The sequence below is a fragment of the Oryza brachyantha genome, chromosome 10 (genome assembly GCF_000231095.2).
Source record: "Oryza brachyantha chromosome 10, ObraRS2, whole genome shotgun sequence".
NCBI lineage: Eukaryota > Viridiplantae > Streptophyta > Magnoliopsida > Poales > Poaceae > Oryza > Oryza brachyantha.
Window position 1 is genome coordinate 15,588,033 of NC_023172.2, and position 19,564 is coordinate 15,607,596.

The 19,564-nt window shown below is 41.8% G+C and overlaps 3 protein-coding genes across 4 annotated transcripts; all 3 read left to right on the plus strand.

The window, feature by feature from the left end:
- Positions 1-379: 379 nt before the first annotated feature.
- LOC102715242 (calcineurin B-like protein 1) lies at positions 380-5,909 on the plus strand. Its single transcript, XM_040528496.1, has 8 exons — positions 380-723; positions 859-941; positions 2,492-2,551; positions 2,681-2,789; positions 2,870-2,922; positions 3,141-3,221; positions 3,329-3,441; positions 5,447-5,909. Exons 1-8 carry the CDS (start codon positions 645-647, stop codon positions 5,508-5,510), a joined length of 642 nt encoding a protein of 213 aa, XP_040384430.1. The 5' UTR covers positions 380-644; the 3' UTR covers positions 5,511-5,909.
- Positions 5,910-6,538: 629 nt separating this feature from the next.
- LOC102699817 (casein kinase II subunit beta-1-like) lies at positions 6,539-11,038 on the plus strand. Of its 2 annotated transcripts, none has more exons than XM_006662548.2 (5): positions 6,539-6,945; positions 9,323-9,544; positions 9,796-9,905; positions 10,001-10,166; positions 10,666-11,038. In XM_006662548.2, exons 1-5 carry the CDS (start codon positions 6,729-6,731, stop codon positions 10,797-10,799), a joined length of 849 nt encoding a protein of 282 aa, XP_006662611.2. In that variant the 5' UTR covers positions 6,539-6,728; the 3' UTR covers positions 10,800-11,038. The 2 variants fall into 2 exon arrangements, with proteins under 2 accessions (XP_006662611.2, XP_040384094.1); XM_040528160.1 differs by having other exon boundaries at positions 9,326-9,544.
- A 4,018-nt stretch (positions 11,039-15,056) lies between these two features.
- LOC107305087 (phosphatidylinositol 4-phosphate 5-kinase 4) lies at positions 15,057-19,306 on the plus strand. Its single transcript, XM_015841600.2, has 3 exons — positions 15,057-16,175; positions 18,267-18,525; positions 18,614-19,306. The coding sequence occupies exons 1-3, from the start codon at positions 15,220-15,222 to the stop codon at positions 18,785-18,787; spliced, it is 1,389 nt and encodes a 462-aa protein (XP_015697086.2). The 5' UTR covers positions 15,057-15,219; the 3' UTR covers positions 18,788-19,306.
- Positions 19,307-19,564: the final 258 nt, after the last annotated feature.

A 19,564-nucleotide genomic window follows, 5' to 3' on the forward strand; every position in this document is an offset into this window, starting at 1 on the left:
TAAAGTGTACAATTAGCTATTTTTAATTATATTTAATACTCTATATATGTGTCAAAAGATTCAATGTGAAGGATAAACACCAAAATTTTGGAAACTAAACATAGTCTTAACATGCTATACATAAACAAAACTATTTATTAACTATTAAAACTAATTTATTGATAGAATTTATATATACGTGTTTTAGGATAGAAAGAAAAGTTACGACAAAAGGTCTATCAAATAAAATTTAAATTTAATTTTTAAAATTTAAGTTGGTTTATGCATAAGTAAAAACGAAAAAGAGGCTTCCAACTTTGCGAAAAGTAGGAAGTACGTAGTAGAAGTGAAAGCGAGGCGCAACGGACTCGGGGCCCCGCCCACCCATCGCAGAGCCGGCTCGAGACCGACGCGTCGCGCACCAAACCCCAACCTCCTCAACTCCGCCTCCGCCCTGCCACCTGCTCAATCGTCCCCTCACTCCGCGCTCCGATCCGCCGCCGCCGCCTCCTCCTCGTCCACGCGGCGCCGGCGGGGACTGACGTGCCTGGGCTGCGCTACCCTGCGCGTGCGTGCGTGCGTGCGTGCTTTATAGTGGGGGAAGTGGGGGTGGATCGGGTGATGTGAGATCGGCCGCGGCGGGGGCTCGGCTACTCCGGCGGGTCATGGGGTGCTTCCAGTCCACGGCGAGGCGGCCGCGCCCTGGCTACGAGGACCCCGTCGGCCTCGCCAACGAGACCGCCTGTGAGTTGTGCTACTTACCCACTTGAGGAGTAGTGTGCCGTAGTCCGTGCTTCGCTCCGGGAAGCAGGGATTCGTCTGATTTATGCGATCGATGCGCGTGCTGAATTCTGAATTAGTTGGTTTTGGTTTGTGTAGTTAGCGTTAGTGAGGTGGAGGCTTTGTTCGAGCTGTTCAAGAGCATCAGCGGGTCCGTCATCGACGACGGGCTCATCAATAAGGTGAGCTTCTATCTGTTCCCGGGGTATTTCTGTGTCCCCTCACCATATTGGCATGTCTGATTATGGGCATCCTGATGCATTTATTAATCTGCTCATATTGCTTGTTGTGAAATTCCAAAATTAAACCTTGCTACACTGGAATTGTATCTCCACATACTGCGCTGGATGCCCTTTTTATGTTAACTAATTTTCTACGCGGCAGTTCTGTTCATTCATACTGGAAGTGAACCTGGATCTTTGTTGGACATGTACGAGATTTTTATTGAAAATTGGTTTTACGACATTGAAAGTTCGCGAGTTTAGATTTATACCATAAAAAAAGTCATGGTGCACTTAGTAGCATTGAAAGTTTATGCAGTTACGTTTTATACCATTTCTGTCAACACCGTTAACCATGATGAGAATGCCCTCTTCTTAAATCTCAACACCAGGAAGCGGTTACGTGGATGCTCACTTCTTAAGAACACAACAGCAGGACACAGATGCGGCACTGCCGCACTGATCCCTGCCGCTGCCGGCCACCTCTGATCACCCACCCCCTCACCCAACTCCTGTAGCCTCTGATCTCCCAATCTGTCGGTCCCAAAGGCACCATACTGATCCCTAGTGTGCTTCATCGATTTATTCCACCGCAAACCAAGCCATGCCGCCGCTCGCTGATTCCCGAAACTCTCAACGCCTTTTGATTCTCCACAACCTTTGCTCTGCTACCTACCATATCATGTGCTGATGCCTTGGGTTGATTCCGAAGCTCTGCAGCCACCACCAATCAATCCTCCTGCCACATTGCTTTTCATTTCCTCACTCCGTCGGTGACGGTCGGTCGATGCTGGCCGCTGATTGTTGTTGCTGGTTATAGAAAATGGGAGCTACTCCCAATCAATCAGACACACTGGGTCAATCAAGCACGCATGAGTTTAGTCCGTTTGGATCGATTGATTATCCGTCTAAGGTAGAAGGAGGGCGCTACAATCATTTTCCTGTTGCCTCTCATGCGAGGAAAATACAAGAAAACCAGAAAAATGCAAATGGAGGTGGATGGAATGGTATAAAACTCAACGGCGTAAACTTTGATGGTATTAAAGTGCACCATGGACTTTTGATTGTATAAATCTAAACTCGTGAACTTTGGTTGTCACAGAACCAATTTTCCCTTGTCTTATTCTTGCTGTACAGTTCATTGTATTATGTGTCAGCCTTCTAAATTGTTAGAGCTTTCTGTGAATCAAATTATCATCTTTTTCCTCTAAATTTAATACGCAAAACTTGTTCCTGATATAGCAACACAACGGTAGCTCAAAGTTTGAGCCACTTTCTTCCCCTTGTCAATGTTGATCTGTCATGCTGTAAAGCTATACATAATGCCTTTCTCTTGCATTTTCATTTTGTGTTGTTTTGCATCTTGTCACATGAAAAAGTAAGTTTATTGACAGCTACTCTGTCAGTGAGGCTATACAGGTTCTCCTGAACTATAGTCTTGGTGTCATCAGGAGTTGAATTTGTTGTGAGGAATTATGATAATTAATTCTTGATATCATTTTACTATGCAGGAAGAGTTCCAGCTTGCGTTGTTTAAAAACAAAAGGAAGGAAAATCTTTTCGCTAATCGGGTATCCATCTGCTTGCAACCATTCTCATTTGGCTTCTAATATATTACAGCATGTCAGTACATATTTTATTGTGCTTTCAGGCACGGCCATATTCTATACCTTAAATTTCACACGAAATGGACCTTGCAGATATTTGATCTTTTTGATGTCAAGAAAAGGGGGGTCATCGACTTTGGTGACTTTGTTCGAGCTTTAAATGTATTTCATCCAAACATCCCAATGGAAGAGAAAATTGATTGTAAGCTATTGCCTTTTCTGTGTTCTCTCAACTTTGTTGATACCATAAGTACACTTCCTAAATGATTGATGTCTTGACAGTTTCCTTCAAGCTATATGATATGGACAGCACAGGATTTATTGAACGAAAGGAGGTACTTTTTTTTTTCTATTTCTCGGTCTATTGTTCTGGATGTGCTCTCTGTTTTCTGATTCTTATTGACATTTACTAAAATGGTTATAACAAACATGTCTGGATGGTAATCCAGAGTATGTAATGCTTGCTTCTTTATTTCCGAAGTAACAAATTTACTGCATGCTTTCATTTACATCATTTGTCAACTAAAATTTCTATTTTAATTCTCCTCTACAGGTAAAACAGATGTTGATTGCTCTTCTAGGTGAATCAGAAATGAGATTATCTGATGAGATTATTGAGACAATCCTTGACAAGGTTTTGGACATCTGATTAAATAATTGTAGTTAACTGAGCTGTTTATAATAATCCTAGTGGCTTATAACAGAGTTGACGCTTACAATGGTTTATGTGATTAATGGCAGACATTTTCCGATGCTGATACTGATCAGGATGGGAGAATAGATAGAACAGAGTGGGAGAATTTTGTCTCAAGGAATCCTTCTTTGTTGAAGATAATGACTCTTCCATACCTCAAGTGAGTATGACAGAGAATAGATATTGCATGTTTTATGCTACTACGTTTAACTTCCATACTCTTAAGAAACTAGTTGTGCCATTCCAATTCCCAAGACTTAATTGAGGTCTATGTTAGCTAAGAGAAGATAAGATGGACAATGAACTTTCACGAACTAAGACCCTTTCGTACCTCTAGCTCAATTGAGTATGGCAAGAAATACTAATATGGAAGCATTTTACTACTACCATGTTTATCGCCCGTACTCACAGAAGTTCATGGTGTGATTCCAATTTCCAATGCTCTACTGAGGCCTATACCATCTAGGAGAAGATAGAAAATGAAAGGGTGTGTGTGTTGGGGGGAGGGGGGGGGGGGGTGATTGTTTGGCGACATATTTGCGAACGAAAATAATTTGTGAATAAAACTTTTATATACGTATTTTTAGTGATCTAAAAGCTAAGGCTGGAAAATAAACTTTGATGAAAAATCCCCAAAATTAACTCCAGATCTAAGGTTAAAAATTCAAATTTTGGCTTATAAGCAAAGGCAAAAGGAGGGGGGGGGGGGGAACTTTCGCAATCTATGACCCTTTTACACCTCAAGTGAATATGATAGAAAATAGAAATATGAAAGTGTTCTACTACTTGTTTGTTTATCTCCTGTACTCAAAGAAATTGTTGGTGCCACTACATTTTCTAAAGACTAACGGAGGCTTATGCCAGATAAGAAAAGATAAGATAGAAGTGACCTTTCGCAATCTAGGTAAGTAGGCATGCGTGGAATTAGAGCCTTAGAGGGGGGTAAATGGGAAAGCTATTCATAATTACGAACTTCTACATGTGACAGGTTAAATAGTGCTATATAGCTGCCACAAGACATTCTATTTATAGTAGGAATAAATGTTTATTTGACCTATATGTAAACATCACTAGTCACAACGTCTAGAATCCTCTCTATAGATATCTTTTTAGGGAATACGCAAAAGACTTGCACATCTTTGTATTAAGAGAAGCACTTTGCACAACTAGCCTTGTGAAAAGCAGGCAAGACACATTACAGTGATCCTCGTGACATCCAATTGCAGCCTAAGTAGAGGTCGCCACCTGCTGCTCAAGCTTCTAGCCTAGGCAGGAAGGACAATCCCGAGGCAGCTCATAGCTGTGCTTCTTCTGCGATCATGCAGACTAGCCTCGCCCAGTCCCTTCAAGACACGATTGTTCCGCTCCTTCCATAGCACCAGGCCACCAAAATCATTATAGTGTTGAAGCCTCTGTGCTGTGTCTTAGCTAACCCTTTGCGCGCATTGAACCACCAAGAGCCAAAATGCGAGTGCTGAACTGGGTGGCCTGCAGCATTTGCAAGGTAATCAAGATTGCCCACCAGAGCTTGCCCTGACTCTGGGCATTGCACAACGAGGTGGGCAATGGTCTTGACCTCCTGGTTGCAAAACAAGCAGTTCCAGGAGCTTGTGGTACCACGCTGATGCAGTCTGTCAGCTGTCCAGCAGCAGCTATGGAGGACAAGCCAAGTGAAGTACTTGCATTGAGGTGGGTTGAATGATTTCCAGATTGTAGTGGCACCCTCAAACTTGATGCGGGCCACAAATAACTGCTTGTAGGCTGAGTGGGATGAATACAAGCTCAAGGCTTCCATCTCCAGCAAATGGCATCGCTCTCTTGGAATTTAGCAAAATTGAACTTAGGTGTTCCCACAGGTGCAGCTATTCTAGAATGGCTTGGATACCTAGCCCACCTCTGATGTCACAAATCCTTCGCATGTCATGCAACGCTTCTGCAACTTTCCTTTTCTGCCGGATGTGATTGAGGATAAGCCTAAGGATCGATGGTACCGTGGAAGCCATGCATTCCCTTTTCAGAGAAATCCTCTCCTGATCTCTGTATATATCTTTGTTACAGTGTGGTAGACCGCTAGCCTACTTACAAACATTCTTTCATTTTTTCCACGAACGTTTGACATGAAACACTTTAACATCGTTACTAACCATTTTGCTTGCATTTTTCAGGGACATAACAACCACATTTCCCAGTTTTGTGTTCAATTCCGAGGTTGATGATCTCGTCACATGATCGCATTTCCTTTACCGATGTACAGTTAACAGAAAACAAGGAGTTAATTTTATGAGTGAAAAGAGGTAGAACATTTGCAGATGCTACTATTATAAGGAGTATAATTGCGCAGCAGCTTGGAAGCGTATATCAAGTTCTTTTGTTTGGGAATAGTAGTAGTACTGATTCCAGTAATGCTGCCGTCACAGAATATATTAGCGTTGTTTTAATGTTGTTGATTAGATTTGGGAGTTAAGCATGCAGAAACCAGAGATGTAACATTTGTATGTTTGGGACTTGCAGTTTCCAACTGCTTGCCAACTATGTAACGGCTTATTCTTGTCACAACTCACAAGTTGACCTGCTACCGTATTTATCTAGTACTAGTTGTTTGCCCAACATGAGTGAACATTCCTTCCATCTGGAATCACTCTTTCTCTATTGCTGTAATGCCGTGTATGATGGTTTTCGTTAGTATTTTTATAAACTGTGATGATTTTGTATTACGTAGAGGAAAACACACACCAATTTCTTTCGATATGACTCGAATCTTGTTCCAAAGGACGTGCATTTCTAGTACTAATCATATATATTTGTCCCATCATTTATTTTTGGGGAATTTGTAAATTTACCACTTGTTTTTTCTAAATTGTATAGATGCCATTTGAATGACAATTCTAATGGTATTTTTGTAATTTTCTAGTGACGGTTTTACAATAATATTTTAAATCACTTGACAAATTTACAATTTTTCTCTTTATTTTTCGTTCAGCCCTTTTCATGTATGATCTCCACATATAGATACGTGGGCCTGATCTGAGCCCAGCAGCCGACACCGACCGTCCGACCGGGAGGAGCCAGGGAGGAAATACCGTAAACACCCCGGCCCTCCGCGACAGAGGGTAAAAAATATCTGCGCCGCCGAGTTGGGGCGTCACTTTTGCGGCAAACCCCCGGGCTCTTGTCGTAATTACAGCTGCGGCCCACCCACCCTCTCACGCCCCACGCCCACGGGCTCCGCTCCCCTCCCCCCTCTCCTCTCGCTCGCCTCCCCGCCTCGTCACCGCTCCGATCTCTCTCTCTCTCTCTCTCTCTCCCTTCTCCTCCTGCGCAGCCAGCCAGCGCAAACCCTAGCTAGCCCCGCTGCCGCCGCCTCGGAGCCCTTCTCCGCGGGGGGGGGGGGGGGGGGGGGGGGGTTGTTGGTGCGGGAGCCGAGCGGGAGGGGTGGGGGTGTAGGGGATGAGCGGCGCGTACAGGGATCGCGGGTTCGGCGGCGCGGCGGCGGAGATGGACCGGAAGCGCATCAAGGAGGTGCTGGAGAGGCCGTCCCCGTCCACCTCCAGGGGGACGGCGGCGTCGGCCGCCGCGGTGGCGGCCAAGGGGAGGGACCGCCTCGCCGCGGGGAAGCTGCCCGCGTCGCTCGGCGGCAAGGCGGCCGGGAAGGTGTCCGATAGTGGTAAGGATCTGGTCTTGTTCGCGCGGCTGCGCTGTCTGCTTTGACGGTGGTTGGGGTTGGTGGCGTCTGGTGCCACATTGCCTGGTTTTGGTTAGACGATGGCGAAGCTTCTGTTGTTTCTAGTGTAGAATGATACGGTGAAATTTGGTGCGCTGTGATGGTTACGTAACATGGTGCTTCTGTATATATGTTTTAGTCCGTTAGTATGAGATGGTAAGAGTCTGGTGGTTCGCTGTGCACTAAATGGAGCTGAAGTGGGTGAAGCTTTGTACTTTCTGTTTGAACTTTACGTCACGTAAATACCATGGCGCAAACCGCATTAATTGATGTTATGACATAAATATGTTTAGGACAAGTAAGTTAGTTCTAAAAACGATAGCAATTATCAAATGAATAAGCATGTGGTAGAAGTTTCTGAAAAGTTTATATAAGTGGGATCTTGATGTAGTCAAAGCATGCAGGTTCTAGAATTAGAGGACAGAAGCTACAATAAACTTAAGTCAAGTATGGGGTAGGATACCTTATGCAAAGAGAATTCTTAAGCAAGTAGGTTTGGTGAAGCATTAGGGTAACTTGCAACATGTAAGGAAACTGTGGGCTGATAGTTATTCTTCCATGGCAGTGTCTGTTTAATGACGTAGGCAGAGCAATTAGAGCGATGTATTTTGGTTGCAGGGGCAACTATGTGATGAGTTAAGAGGTAGGGCAGAGTTTGCGACGTGCAAATGCCATGTGACACAATATGGAATTAATTGAATGTAGACACACCTTTATATGTCCATGTACTGTAACTTAGGAGCTAACTGGCAACGACATCCATATGTAGCACCAGCAAATCTCACAAGAGAGAACTAACATGTCCAATTGAAGGACTTACCATATGAGGTGACCCAAGGTCTTGAATATTTTCTGTCATCTTGTATCGTTCATTTATCTTTTGGGCCAGTGGAGATCTGCACAATCTCTCTATCCGTGAGACTAACATGATATTGAAGGCAAAACAATGATTGTTAGAAGTATTAAATGCTGTTATAGTAGTGCTTAATTAGCTTACTGCTTTATGAGGAACCCTTTTGGTAGGAAAAAAGAACTCCATTTGCTTCCTTGTTTTATTGGTTTTGTTTCTGCAAAACATTTATTTGGCTATCTTAAAATGTTTATTGGAATTATTTGCATGTGATGAACTGTAATAGGGTGTTGAAATTACTTTCAAGCTGTAAAATGACAAATGATTTTGTCTTAAAAAAACATGACCCAAATGAGACACCCCAAAGGCATTGGGTTCAAGGTTGAAGAAAAGGCCCTGAAAGCCGTCTCTTACCCATACAAAGGTTCCGTTGGCACATGCCGTGTCTTAAGTCTTAACCCATACTTTAGGGGAACTCACAGCGAGGGCCCCTTTTCCTTTATGAGAATTAGGGTCTCTCCCCTGGTTGGTAGTCTCACAGCTGGGGAACTTACCACCGTGTTATAAGCATGTCGTTGAAAACTCAACCAACTTAGGAGGAACCAAGTGACGTTTTTTAATTAAGACGAAATAGGCACCCGAAGGAGCATAATAGCAACCTTTCAATTATATCTGTTGTCAGTGGTAATTAATTATGCAGGTTCTGAGTGATCAGTTTCTATAATTAAGAACCAGGAGGAACCAAATTTGATGGCATAGCACTTGGGGAGTTGATGCCTAGGCGGCATTGGTTAATCTCAACTTTTTGTTTCCATTTGAGTCATAGGTTTTTGTTAGATCGGCGTTTGCCCATGTGGAGCTGGCACGATTTGATTACGCAAATGCTATATTTTTGTTTGAGTTGAAATGGGAACTATTTCAGTGCTTCCACTGACGACTCACTGAACATACTACACCTTGGCCTTTTGTTGCCGTGGAAACACACCTAAAGTGGGGGTGACGTCAACATAAATTGGTGCCATAACAGCACTAAAGAAGAAGATAGATTTCACAATAGATAAATAGAGCACCCGCAAGCAGAAGTTCAACCTAGGATCACATGGTTTAGTACCGATGTCCATATTTGTAGCCAGGTATTTGTGTTTTTGGGACGGATGGAGTAAGTTACGAAGGATGGGATGTCATATCAAACTACACTGTTAAGTTAGTTTTATGAGGAAAACTTGATAAACAATTATTTTTTTTTTTGCTTCTTTAGTGTCTCTGTGCAGTGATATGAATGTTTGTAGTTTTTCGGTCTGTATGAAAGCTGCTTACTTTTGTCAGACTTGAAATTCATATTATTGTTTTGCAGGGTATTGCTTATGGCTATTGCTTTGCTGCAGCAATTGCAATTTTTAATGTGTACGTTTTAGTCATTATAAGATGCCTCTAACCCCCCCCCCCTTTTTTTTTTCCTTTTTGGCACAGCAGAGGAATTTGAAACTGACAGTGAAGATTCAGATGTCAGTGGTTCTGAGGGAGAGGATACATCTTGGATTTCATGGTTCTGCAGTTTGCGCGGGAATGAGTTCTTCTGTGAGATCGATGACGATTATATACAGGATGATTTCAACCTTTGTGGTCTGAGCAATCAGGTGCCATATTATGATTATGCCCTTGATCTCATCTTAGACATTGAGTCATCAAATGGTGAGATGATTTTCTCTTAATAAAGCTACCAATTTATTGCTTGTAGTAAAATACACTATTGATTCTATTTTCTCTTAAGAAAGCTACCAGTTATGCATCTCTCTAGCTTGAACCTATATATTTTTTTTCATACCACTTCGTATTCAATCTCATTTTCTAAAGAAGCCAAATTCCAATAACATATTTGTACACATTCTGTCTTTTAAAGTTTGCAAACGTGCATGCATGTAAGTCGATTCATTTCTATACAGGTGACGTGTTCACTGATGAGCAACATGAATTAATCGAGTCATCTGCAGAGATGCTGTATGGATTAATTCATGCAAGATACATCTTAACCAGCAAGGGTCTGGCTGCAATGGTAATCTGCTGTTTGACCTTGTTTGATTAGCTCAATAGATGGTTGATTTCTTGTCTCACTAGAATACTAAATTATTCTGCTTTTGCCTGCTGCAGTTGGAAAAGTTCAAGAACTATGACTTTGGAAGATGCCCTCGAGTATACTGTTGTGGCCAACCCTGTCTTCCAGCAGGGCAGTCAGATATTCCTAGGTCTAGCACAGTGAAGATATACTGTCCAAAATGTGAAGATTTACACTATCCAAGATCCAAGTACCAAGGCAGTATCCTTTTGTTGTTTGTCTTACATTTTTGTGTGCACGACCAAGTTCTCTTCTTCTTAATAAGTCGTGCTCAGATATATAGATTTCCAAAATGAGGTGATATGGACTTGACTTAATTCACAAGAGCTAAAGTGAAGCACAACACAAGCATAAGCTTCTATGGACTTGACTTACATGACACATTTTGTGCTGTTTCAAAATTTGATATCCTAAAACATATCCCTTTAAAAATCAAACTACTGAATTATGCCACTTGTAATGAGTTTCACTACGCTCAGTTTCTCCAAGTTCTTAGCTTGGTTTTTAGGCAGCACTTCAAAAGTGGGCTTTGAGTATGGGATTACCGATCCTCATTCAAACGTGATTTTCCTTCAATTTTTTCCTGGCCACGCTATTCATGCAATTTGATATATTTGTTTGGTACATAACCAACATAAGTTTTCTGCTAGCTGTTGTGTTTCTATATTTCTTGCCCTTGTTTCTCCTTTACTTTGCTAAGACATTGATGGAGCGTACTTTGGAACGACGTTCCCTCATCTATTCTTGATGACCTATCCACACTTGAAGCCGCAAAAGCCATCTCAGCAGTATGTTCCAAAAGTTTTTGGCTTCAAACTTCACAAGCAGTCATGACAAACATGTACGAGAAGCTGCTGCTTGTTTTTACCTAGTTTTTAGGGAGAGAACATTGTGGCCCGAAAATGAAGCGGTCTGTCGATGCGAGAACATATGAGCTTGAATCTCGCTGTAATTGCTGAGCTAACTGTATCTGCTTTCGGTACTGTTATTCTGTGATCCTAGGCTGTCTCACTCTATCAAGTATGTCCGTCCGCATGTTTTCGGGTTAATATTATATGGATTTTTTCAGGCTCTGGGTTTTTCTGTTACTAGCAAAAGTTTCCTACCTTTGTTCGGTATCTGCTTTATAATTGAACGCTTCTTGGATATCTGTTCCCTTTTCAAGCCATGCCTCAGCCATTTGTCTACTTGGCATGCTGTTTTTCATCTATAGCATTTATATCTTCATAACCATGGCATCTGCATTACAACAATCTAGTATTTGTTCTTCCTGTCCATTTTTAAATTCGCACGTGTTGCCACGGTCTCAAGGGCCGTGCTTGGTCAACTTGTTCTTCGAATTTTCTGGGTTATTATTAGTTTAGATTTTAGTGTTACTGCTATATACTGACTGCGATTTTTTTAGCACCGGAATATACTGTCGCTTGTATATATTCTGATTCCTGATGCATTTGATGCCTTGAGTAACAATCATTGAATCACACGTAGGATCATGTCGAGATGTTGTGGTCATGTGGATAAGCACGCCCGATCTGAATCGGCTTATCAACATCACAGCGTTTTTTTTTTCTTCCCTCGCTCTCTGCGTCTCTGTCAACCAGGCGACCATATTACACTACACATACATTGCATGCGTGATTACATGCACCATTTCCTTTGTTTTGACGTGGTGACGCTCCTAATATGGCATTATGCGCAGAAATTTTCACTCGAATTATCTGTAGATTGTTTAGATCGCGGTCAGCAACGCAATCATTTGGGACTTGAGATTGAGAGTGAGTGAATGCCCAAGAGCATCTTTGGAAGAAACAGGTGGATTGGATATTTGTGAGCATGTATTGTCGAAACCTACTTCCTTCAGTCTTTGATAGACGACGCTGGCTACGTTCGGTAAGGGGGTGATACGTTAATTTACCCGATGTGAAAAACACAGTAATAGATTAGTATATGATTAATTAATTATTAAAAATATAAATATATTAATATGTTTTTTAAACAACGTTCCTATAGAAGTTTTTTGAAAAAAATACACTGTTTAGCAGTTCAATAAGTGTCTGTGCGAAAAATGAGAGAGTTTAGTTAACTTACCGATGCTGGCGAACGTGGCCGCTGTTGAACTGGTTATCGAAGGGTGAATGACCCCTTCGCATAATAACTAATAAGACTTAAAGGCCCAGTTTGATTTAGCTTAGAATTATTGTAATATGGATTATTGAGCAATATTATTATAAGTTAGATTATATAGGCTGTGGTAGAATAATTTGGGACTTGTTTGTTTGTCTTGATTAGCGGAGTCCTAAATAGCGGGGTTGTAACGCTAGAGTCTATGAATGCCCTTATTTTTTTAATATATCATTCATTCATTGGGTGACTTTGACACTAAATCCATCGTCTTGCGCCCGGGGCCTTCCGACTACCCTCCTACTTCTAGAATGTATTTTTCGACGAGTTTAGATTTACTTTTGGAGAGGAGAATAATAACATGATCACTTTTGGCTACAATTATGTGTACTTATGCTCTCCTTGGATTGGAGGGACTGATCCTAACTGGCCTTGGGTTTTCCCAGGAAAAACGTCACATGTTAAGATAGGAATTTGAGAAGATCCCTGTGGGAATTGAACGAGGTCTTCTGGATCAAACTGATATGATCAACCACTTGGCTAAGATGGTCAAAGGGCCCACTTTTGTAGGGTCTAATTCTAGTAACTCTGGCCATTTAGGCTTTGAGCTTTCCTTGCTGCAGAGAGAGGATTAGACGGATCCAACACCATGGAAAGAAATGGACAAAGTTTCTCTGACTTAACTTCTCTTTAACTTAGGGGCTGATATGTGGGTCTGATGATTATGGAACTCACGTATCAACCTCTATGTTAGAGAGAAAATAAAGTTAGAGGATCCCGTTCCGAAAGAAACAGGAGGCGGCCGGCTGCTTGCTGGCAACTTGCAACTGCCTGTCGTCTTCCTCTGTTTCTCTTTGCTTCCGATCCTTGTGCTGCTCCTCTCCGCACACCACTCCTCATGCATCGCTTATGTTTTCAGTACATTGTAGCTTAGGAGAGTATGAAAAGAACTGCTCTAATAATACGACGTTTAGCTGCACTGTTGCTAACTGTGCAATGTGGGCTCCTAGGATGTGTCTTATCCTCTTGATTATCCCATTTTCTGGTTTTTCTTTAACGGCTGAATCGTTGATTAACTCGGTGGTGTTTTTCTTTGTCACGAGATGTTTACCGCCTCATCTTTTCGCTTATGCTTATAATTATTATTTTTTTATAAATATGTAGGTTGTTTTCTTATGAAAAAACAAACAATCACCCTTAGACTTATTGGATTATCTGATTTTGTTATAATTAGTTGAGAGTATAAAAAACTAAACTAATACAAAATTACAAAATCCATTTTAGATTGATCATTTGGGGATTTTTATTTAGTCTTTTAATACGAACCACACTGTTTACGATGTTGGGAGCTGTGGCAACGAAAACAAAATTCACAATTAGAAAAGAACAAATCCCTGACGTGTTGTTCAGTTGACTATTTTTTTTAACGATTGAAGCTTGAAAAAAAATTGAACATATTATTTTTAGAGATCAAACCCTTTAAATACATATACATATAACACACACACACACAGATATATATATATATATATATATATATATATATATATATATATATATATATATATATATATATATATATATATATATATAAAAGTTTGATAAAGTAGTGAAAAACACATTGAGATTTGAAGAGATAGGGGACAAATGCATTGAGTTTTGAAATAAAAATGAAAGATATTTTATAGCTTTATATAGTTATATGAGATATGCTAAAAAATAAAATCTTTTTAGGACGAAGCGAGTAGTCCGTAAGGAGAGAAAAATGAGCAGGTTAGAGCGTGAACACCTTGCTAAGTTGCTATATTTGATTTTACATTATGTCCCACTATTCTGATTTATAAGCATCTTCGATCGCCGCAACTTAGATGAATGTTAAAAAATTAAAATAACACCATGCACTATGCATAGTATGGGTCACATAACGTTTCGATAACATCTAATTAAAGCTCTAAAACTACACGAGCAAAAGGACAAATTTTGCACATTAAACAGCAAGTATATCAAACACCATTAAATTAGAGCTTAGGCAACACAACAACTACAAGTGGAGCAAGACTAAGACATTTAAACAAGAAAAACATTTAATTTTTATGGTTGCCCTTATTTAAGTACCTACACGAAGGCAACATATAGTGCTACTCGGCACAAATCATTGTCTAAGTTCAAAGAATCATTTTTTTTTATCACGGGGTTAAACAATTACTCGTCCGTTCCTTACTTTCAAGATGACACCATCGATCAACACTATTTAAACTTTAACTGTTATTTTTAAATGGTATTCTATGATAAATGAAAACTTATCGCTCCTGTTTGAAGCGAGTATGATAAGTGATGTACTAAGGCTAAAAAAAGAGCGAGTATATATATATATATATATATATATATATATATATATATATATATATATATATATATATATATATATATATATATATATGTGTGTGTGTGTGTAAACTATTGCTCTTAGGAAACGGAGGGAGTAGCTATATATTTTTTAAATTATGGGTAACATTGCTCTTAGGACATAACACACTTGTACAGTATGATATTATTTCAAAGTATCTGAGATTTTCTTTTGAAAAATCGAGCAGTCAAAGCTTAAATTAGAATAGTTTCTAATGTAATCTACTCCGATGATCATGTTAACTTTTAAGTATACGATTATGTAATTATTATTTATTTTGTTATGATTAAATTTATTACTAAATATATTTTAATTATAACTTAAATTTCTATGTATTAGCATAAATTTTTGAATAAGATATATGATTAAACGTGTGATAAAAGGTTAACTGTATCATCTATTAAAATACAACCTGAGTATAAAAGAACCAATGTAATAATTTATAAAACTAGTTTTTCAGATAAAATTCGAGTTTGAATTCGGTTAAAACTTATAGATGAACAAAAGGGGCGGAGAAAACAGCGCGAACACAGGGAAGGAGGAGGAGAAGGGAAACTAGAGAAAAGACCCGGAAAAATCGGCGAAGAAAAGAGAGAAAAGCGCAACACGCCCCGCCTCGCACCGCCACGCCACGCCCCATGTCGCCTTCTCCCTCTCCGGCCACCGCCCCCTCCCCTTCTCGCCGGAGCAGCAACCCCTAATCCCGACTCAATTGATCCCAATTAGATGCACCCCCACCACCACCTCCCCGTCGCCGCCGCACCACCGGACGCGGTCGCCGCCGACCCCGCGCCTCCCTCCTCCTCCGATCCCAACCACCTTGGGCCCCCTCCCTCCCTCCGCATCCACATCCCCTCCAGCCCCCACCATGCGCTGCCTTCCACCCCGCACAAGCGCCCCGTCATGACCTCGTCGTCCTCATCCACCCCGACCAGGCCCTCGCCGTCGCCCTTCACGCCGCCGCCGCGCCGCCGCAAGGTCGCGCCCTCCGCGTCGCCGGCGCCGGCAGCGGCGGCCGCGGCCGCCAGGCACCTCCTCCGCTGCCTCCACCTCCGCCTCCGCCTCCTGCTCCTCCTCTCCCTCCCAACCCTCTACTTCCTCTCCCCGTCCCCCGCCATCCTCCCGCGCTCCCTCCTCGCCGACTTCCTCTCCGCCGCCGCCTTCTCCTGCGCGCTCCTCCTACTCCTCTGCCTCTCCCTCCCGCGCCTCCCCTTCCCGCTCCCCTTCCCCCTCCCGCTCCGCCGCCCGCGCCGATCCCCCATCCTCTGGTCCATCGGCTCCTCGCCGTCCGCCTCCACCTCCGCCCCCACGACCGGCCATTTCGTCCAGGTATACAGCAACGGCGATGTCTACGAGGGCCAGTTCAACCGTGGGCGTTGCACCGGCAGCGGCGTCTACTACTACTACATGAGTGGCAGGTACGAGGGGGACTGGATCGACGGCAAGTACGACGGCTTCGGCGTCGAGACCTGGGCCAGGGGGAGCCGCTACAGGGGCCAGTACCGGCAAGGGCTCAGGCATGGGCACGGCGTATACAGGTTCTACACCGGTGATGTGTACGCCGGGGAATGGTCCAACGGGCAGAGCCATGGCTATGGCGTGCACACCTGCGAGGATGGAAGCCGGTACATAGGAGAATTCAAGAGGGGCGTCAAGCATGGACTTGGCCACTACCATTTCAGGTGTGGAGTCGAACTTACATTTCCTTCGCTAGTGCCCACTAAAGAATCTGCCACTGTTGAGAAATTAACTGTTGCAACTAATTAAGAGCATGTTTATGATCCCTTGGTCTAATAGATATGGATGTTGCAAAATGTTTAGTGGTAATGCCAAATTAGGAAAATGTGTGATTGCTTAACATGGTATATGATTAGTTAGTGAAATTCTGTAGTCCTCATGGTTCCTTGTATTTTTGGTGTTGCACAAACATTAAATCCTGTGAAGTTAGAGCAGAGCATCGAATGCTCTATCAGTTATCTAGTTGTGTACTATGTGTTACTTTATGTCTACTGAATTGTAGAGCTCTTCCCTGCCCTAGTAGATAATGCACTAGATGTGATAGCACTGTTGTTTTGTTGCTTTCAATTGGATGGAATTCTTCATTTGATCAAAAGAAAGGACTTCCATTAGCTTGTTGTTTCCAATGGAGAGATGGGATGATACACTGGTTCCTGTTTTGAAATATCAAACTTTGATTGTACCTTTACACCTTTTGTGGTGAAGTCTGAAAAGTTGTAATTATCACTAGGGTAGTGCCTCCAACAATCCTGTCATTTTACTCCCTGCCCTCTAATGAATCAGAATATAAGGTACTTTATGTTCTCGGCATTACATAGGAAACCAGTTTAGTGAAACGGGAACAGATTACCAACAGGAGAATTGAAAGTCAGAACTGTAGGGAATATTGATATTCATCTCTATCTACTAATAGGTGGTAGGAGTTATAAGAAGACAGAGGTAGTACATGCATGAACGTTTGATGTAGGCATAGAATGTCTTTTGCCTATATTCTTCTGGAAGAGAGTCGTCATCTGATTTTAAGTTAAAACTCAGTGTCTGTTTATGCTGGTCTACCATTGTTGTCTGTCGTGCGAGCATGTCTTGTTGTCCACCTGTTTCAGTTGCATGAACTCCATTTCTTCCTGGATCATTGAGAGCTTGTTATAAGCTGGTCTTGTGCGAATTTGCACTGGTCAAGCTGTTATTTTTGTTCGGAACCTAGTGTGTAGCTGCAGCTAGTTAATTCACATGTAAAAATGGAGTTTAATTTGATCCATTTGCTTATTCCATTAGTTTTCAATTTTTTTGGTTTTCTTCGAGCCATAACTCTCTGTTGTATTTTTATTTGTCCGACTGTTTGGTTTTATACCCATAATAATTTTATATGTGCCTATCAAGTACTACCTCCGTCCAAACCTTCATCTTTTCCCCCATCCCACACATATCATCACAAAGCTAAAACGACTACAATACCCTTTAATGTTATGAGCTCTAATGCATTTGTCACCACTTCCACAATCTCCATTGTGTTTCCCCCCATTTTCACAAACTTCAATACTATGATTGCTTTAAAGTTGAAATCTTTGCGGGACAACTAAATAGTGGGAAGTTTAAGTCTTTGTGGGATGGAGTGGGCACTAATTAGTTATGATCTGAAATGGAAAACAGGGTCGGCTGTTGGTTTAGCTTCTGGCATATAGCTATTTCTAAAACTAAACCTATTTCTTGTTTCTGGGTCTCATTTTATATTTGTTGCGCTATCTGTATAGTCCATTGGGGGTAATTGTAGGTTCATTCTCGGCAACAGCTTCAATCTAATGCAAACAGTCTTTGGTACACTAATACTAATACAGTTGATTTATTGTTGGTTATGCTGCATCTGAGTTTACCATGTGGGATTTATTGATCCGTTATCTGTTATTAGATATCTAGATTTATGTCCATAATGTTTCTTGTTGTCTGATTGGCTATGCGCTGCATTAGTCAATATTATGATGACTGTTTTGGCTTCATGGGCTGTTTGAATTTGGAAGCCCTACTTTATTGTATTCTGTCATGGACAAATATTGAAACTTGGTTGCATATTCATGTTTGGCAAATTTATGAGATAGCAATATAAATTGTATGTGATGTATGTTAGTTGTACCATTCTACATTATGACACAGAATTATCAATGCCTGGTTCACCTTATTTTGATTTATACAAATGCAGCATCCTATACAATGTTTACTATGTTGATTTTTGAACTAACATTTTGTTAACTTGTGTCAAGGAATGGTGATACCTATGCCGGGGAGTACTTTGCTGATAGAATGCACGGTTTTGGAGTCTACAGTTTTGCCAATGGGCACAGATATGAGGGAGCATGGCATGAGGGTAGAAGGCAAGGTTTAGGCATGTATACTTTCAGGAATGGAGAGACACAAGCAGGCCATTGGCAAAATGGGGTTCTTGACACCTTGAGCACCCAAAACATTATCCCTGGATCGCCCATAGCTGTGAACCATTCCAAGGTCCTCAATGCAGTGCAGGTAATGTTCCTGAATATTATCAGCTGTTTCTTGCTACGATGCTTAATACAATATTCCTCACTAACTTATGATCATGCCACACTGACAGGAGGCGAGAAGAGCTGCAGAGAGGGCCTATGATGTCCCAAGAGTCGACGATAAGGTGAACAGGGCTGTTGCTTCTGCTAATAAAGCAGCCAACGCAGCCAGGGTGGCTGCTGTGAAGGCTGCACAAAAACGCATCCCAAATAATGGCAATGATCTACCGTTATCAGTAGTGTGAGATGGAAGCCAGCATAAGGTTGGCACAGAGCTGCTTCGCGATGTCATCGCGTTTCCAATTCGCCCGATAGAACCTTCTACTTCCCTACGGGGGAAGTTCCTCCCACACCATCGGGCCATGGCGATACCTGAGTGACTGCCGTTGCAGCAGAGCTTCGGAACCAGAGTTTTCCGCCAGTTCCTCCATACATCTTTTGTGGTGTCTTTTGCGACGCAGCAGAACTCCTGCGCAGAGAGAGAGCTTCCCGTTGTCGAAGGCAACTGATCGAGGTCAGTACTCAGTAGGGTTCTCGTGCTTTTTCTTCTTCTTCTTCTTCAGTGTAATACTCATCCTATATTAGAGATACAATGATGTACACCCCCTCAACATCATGAGGCAAAACCTGTTCCCTTTTGTCTCTTGGCTTTAAGCATGTATAGAACCTACATATTCCACGGTGCCGGCCGTGCCATTGTCTGTACTACTTTGTACCTGAACGCATAATGATAACCATGAATCTTGAATGCCTCCTGTTGTTTTTGGTGGTTGATGTGTAATGGCAAATTGGAGTATATATTACTATTACCATTAATAGGAATATATGCTGCCATTCCATTATCATTTGTGGGGACTATAGAAACAAGAGCTACCCAATAATTGTGGACTAATTAACAAGCATTAGATCAACATCATGTGGTAGGAAATTATTTGCGTTCGAAGCATAATTCAGAGCATATGATGCTACCCAAAAGTGAACAGTAGAACAAATTGTCATTGGAAATGAATTACAAAAACACA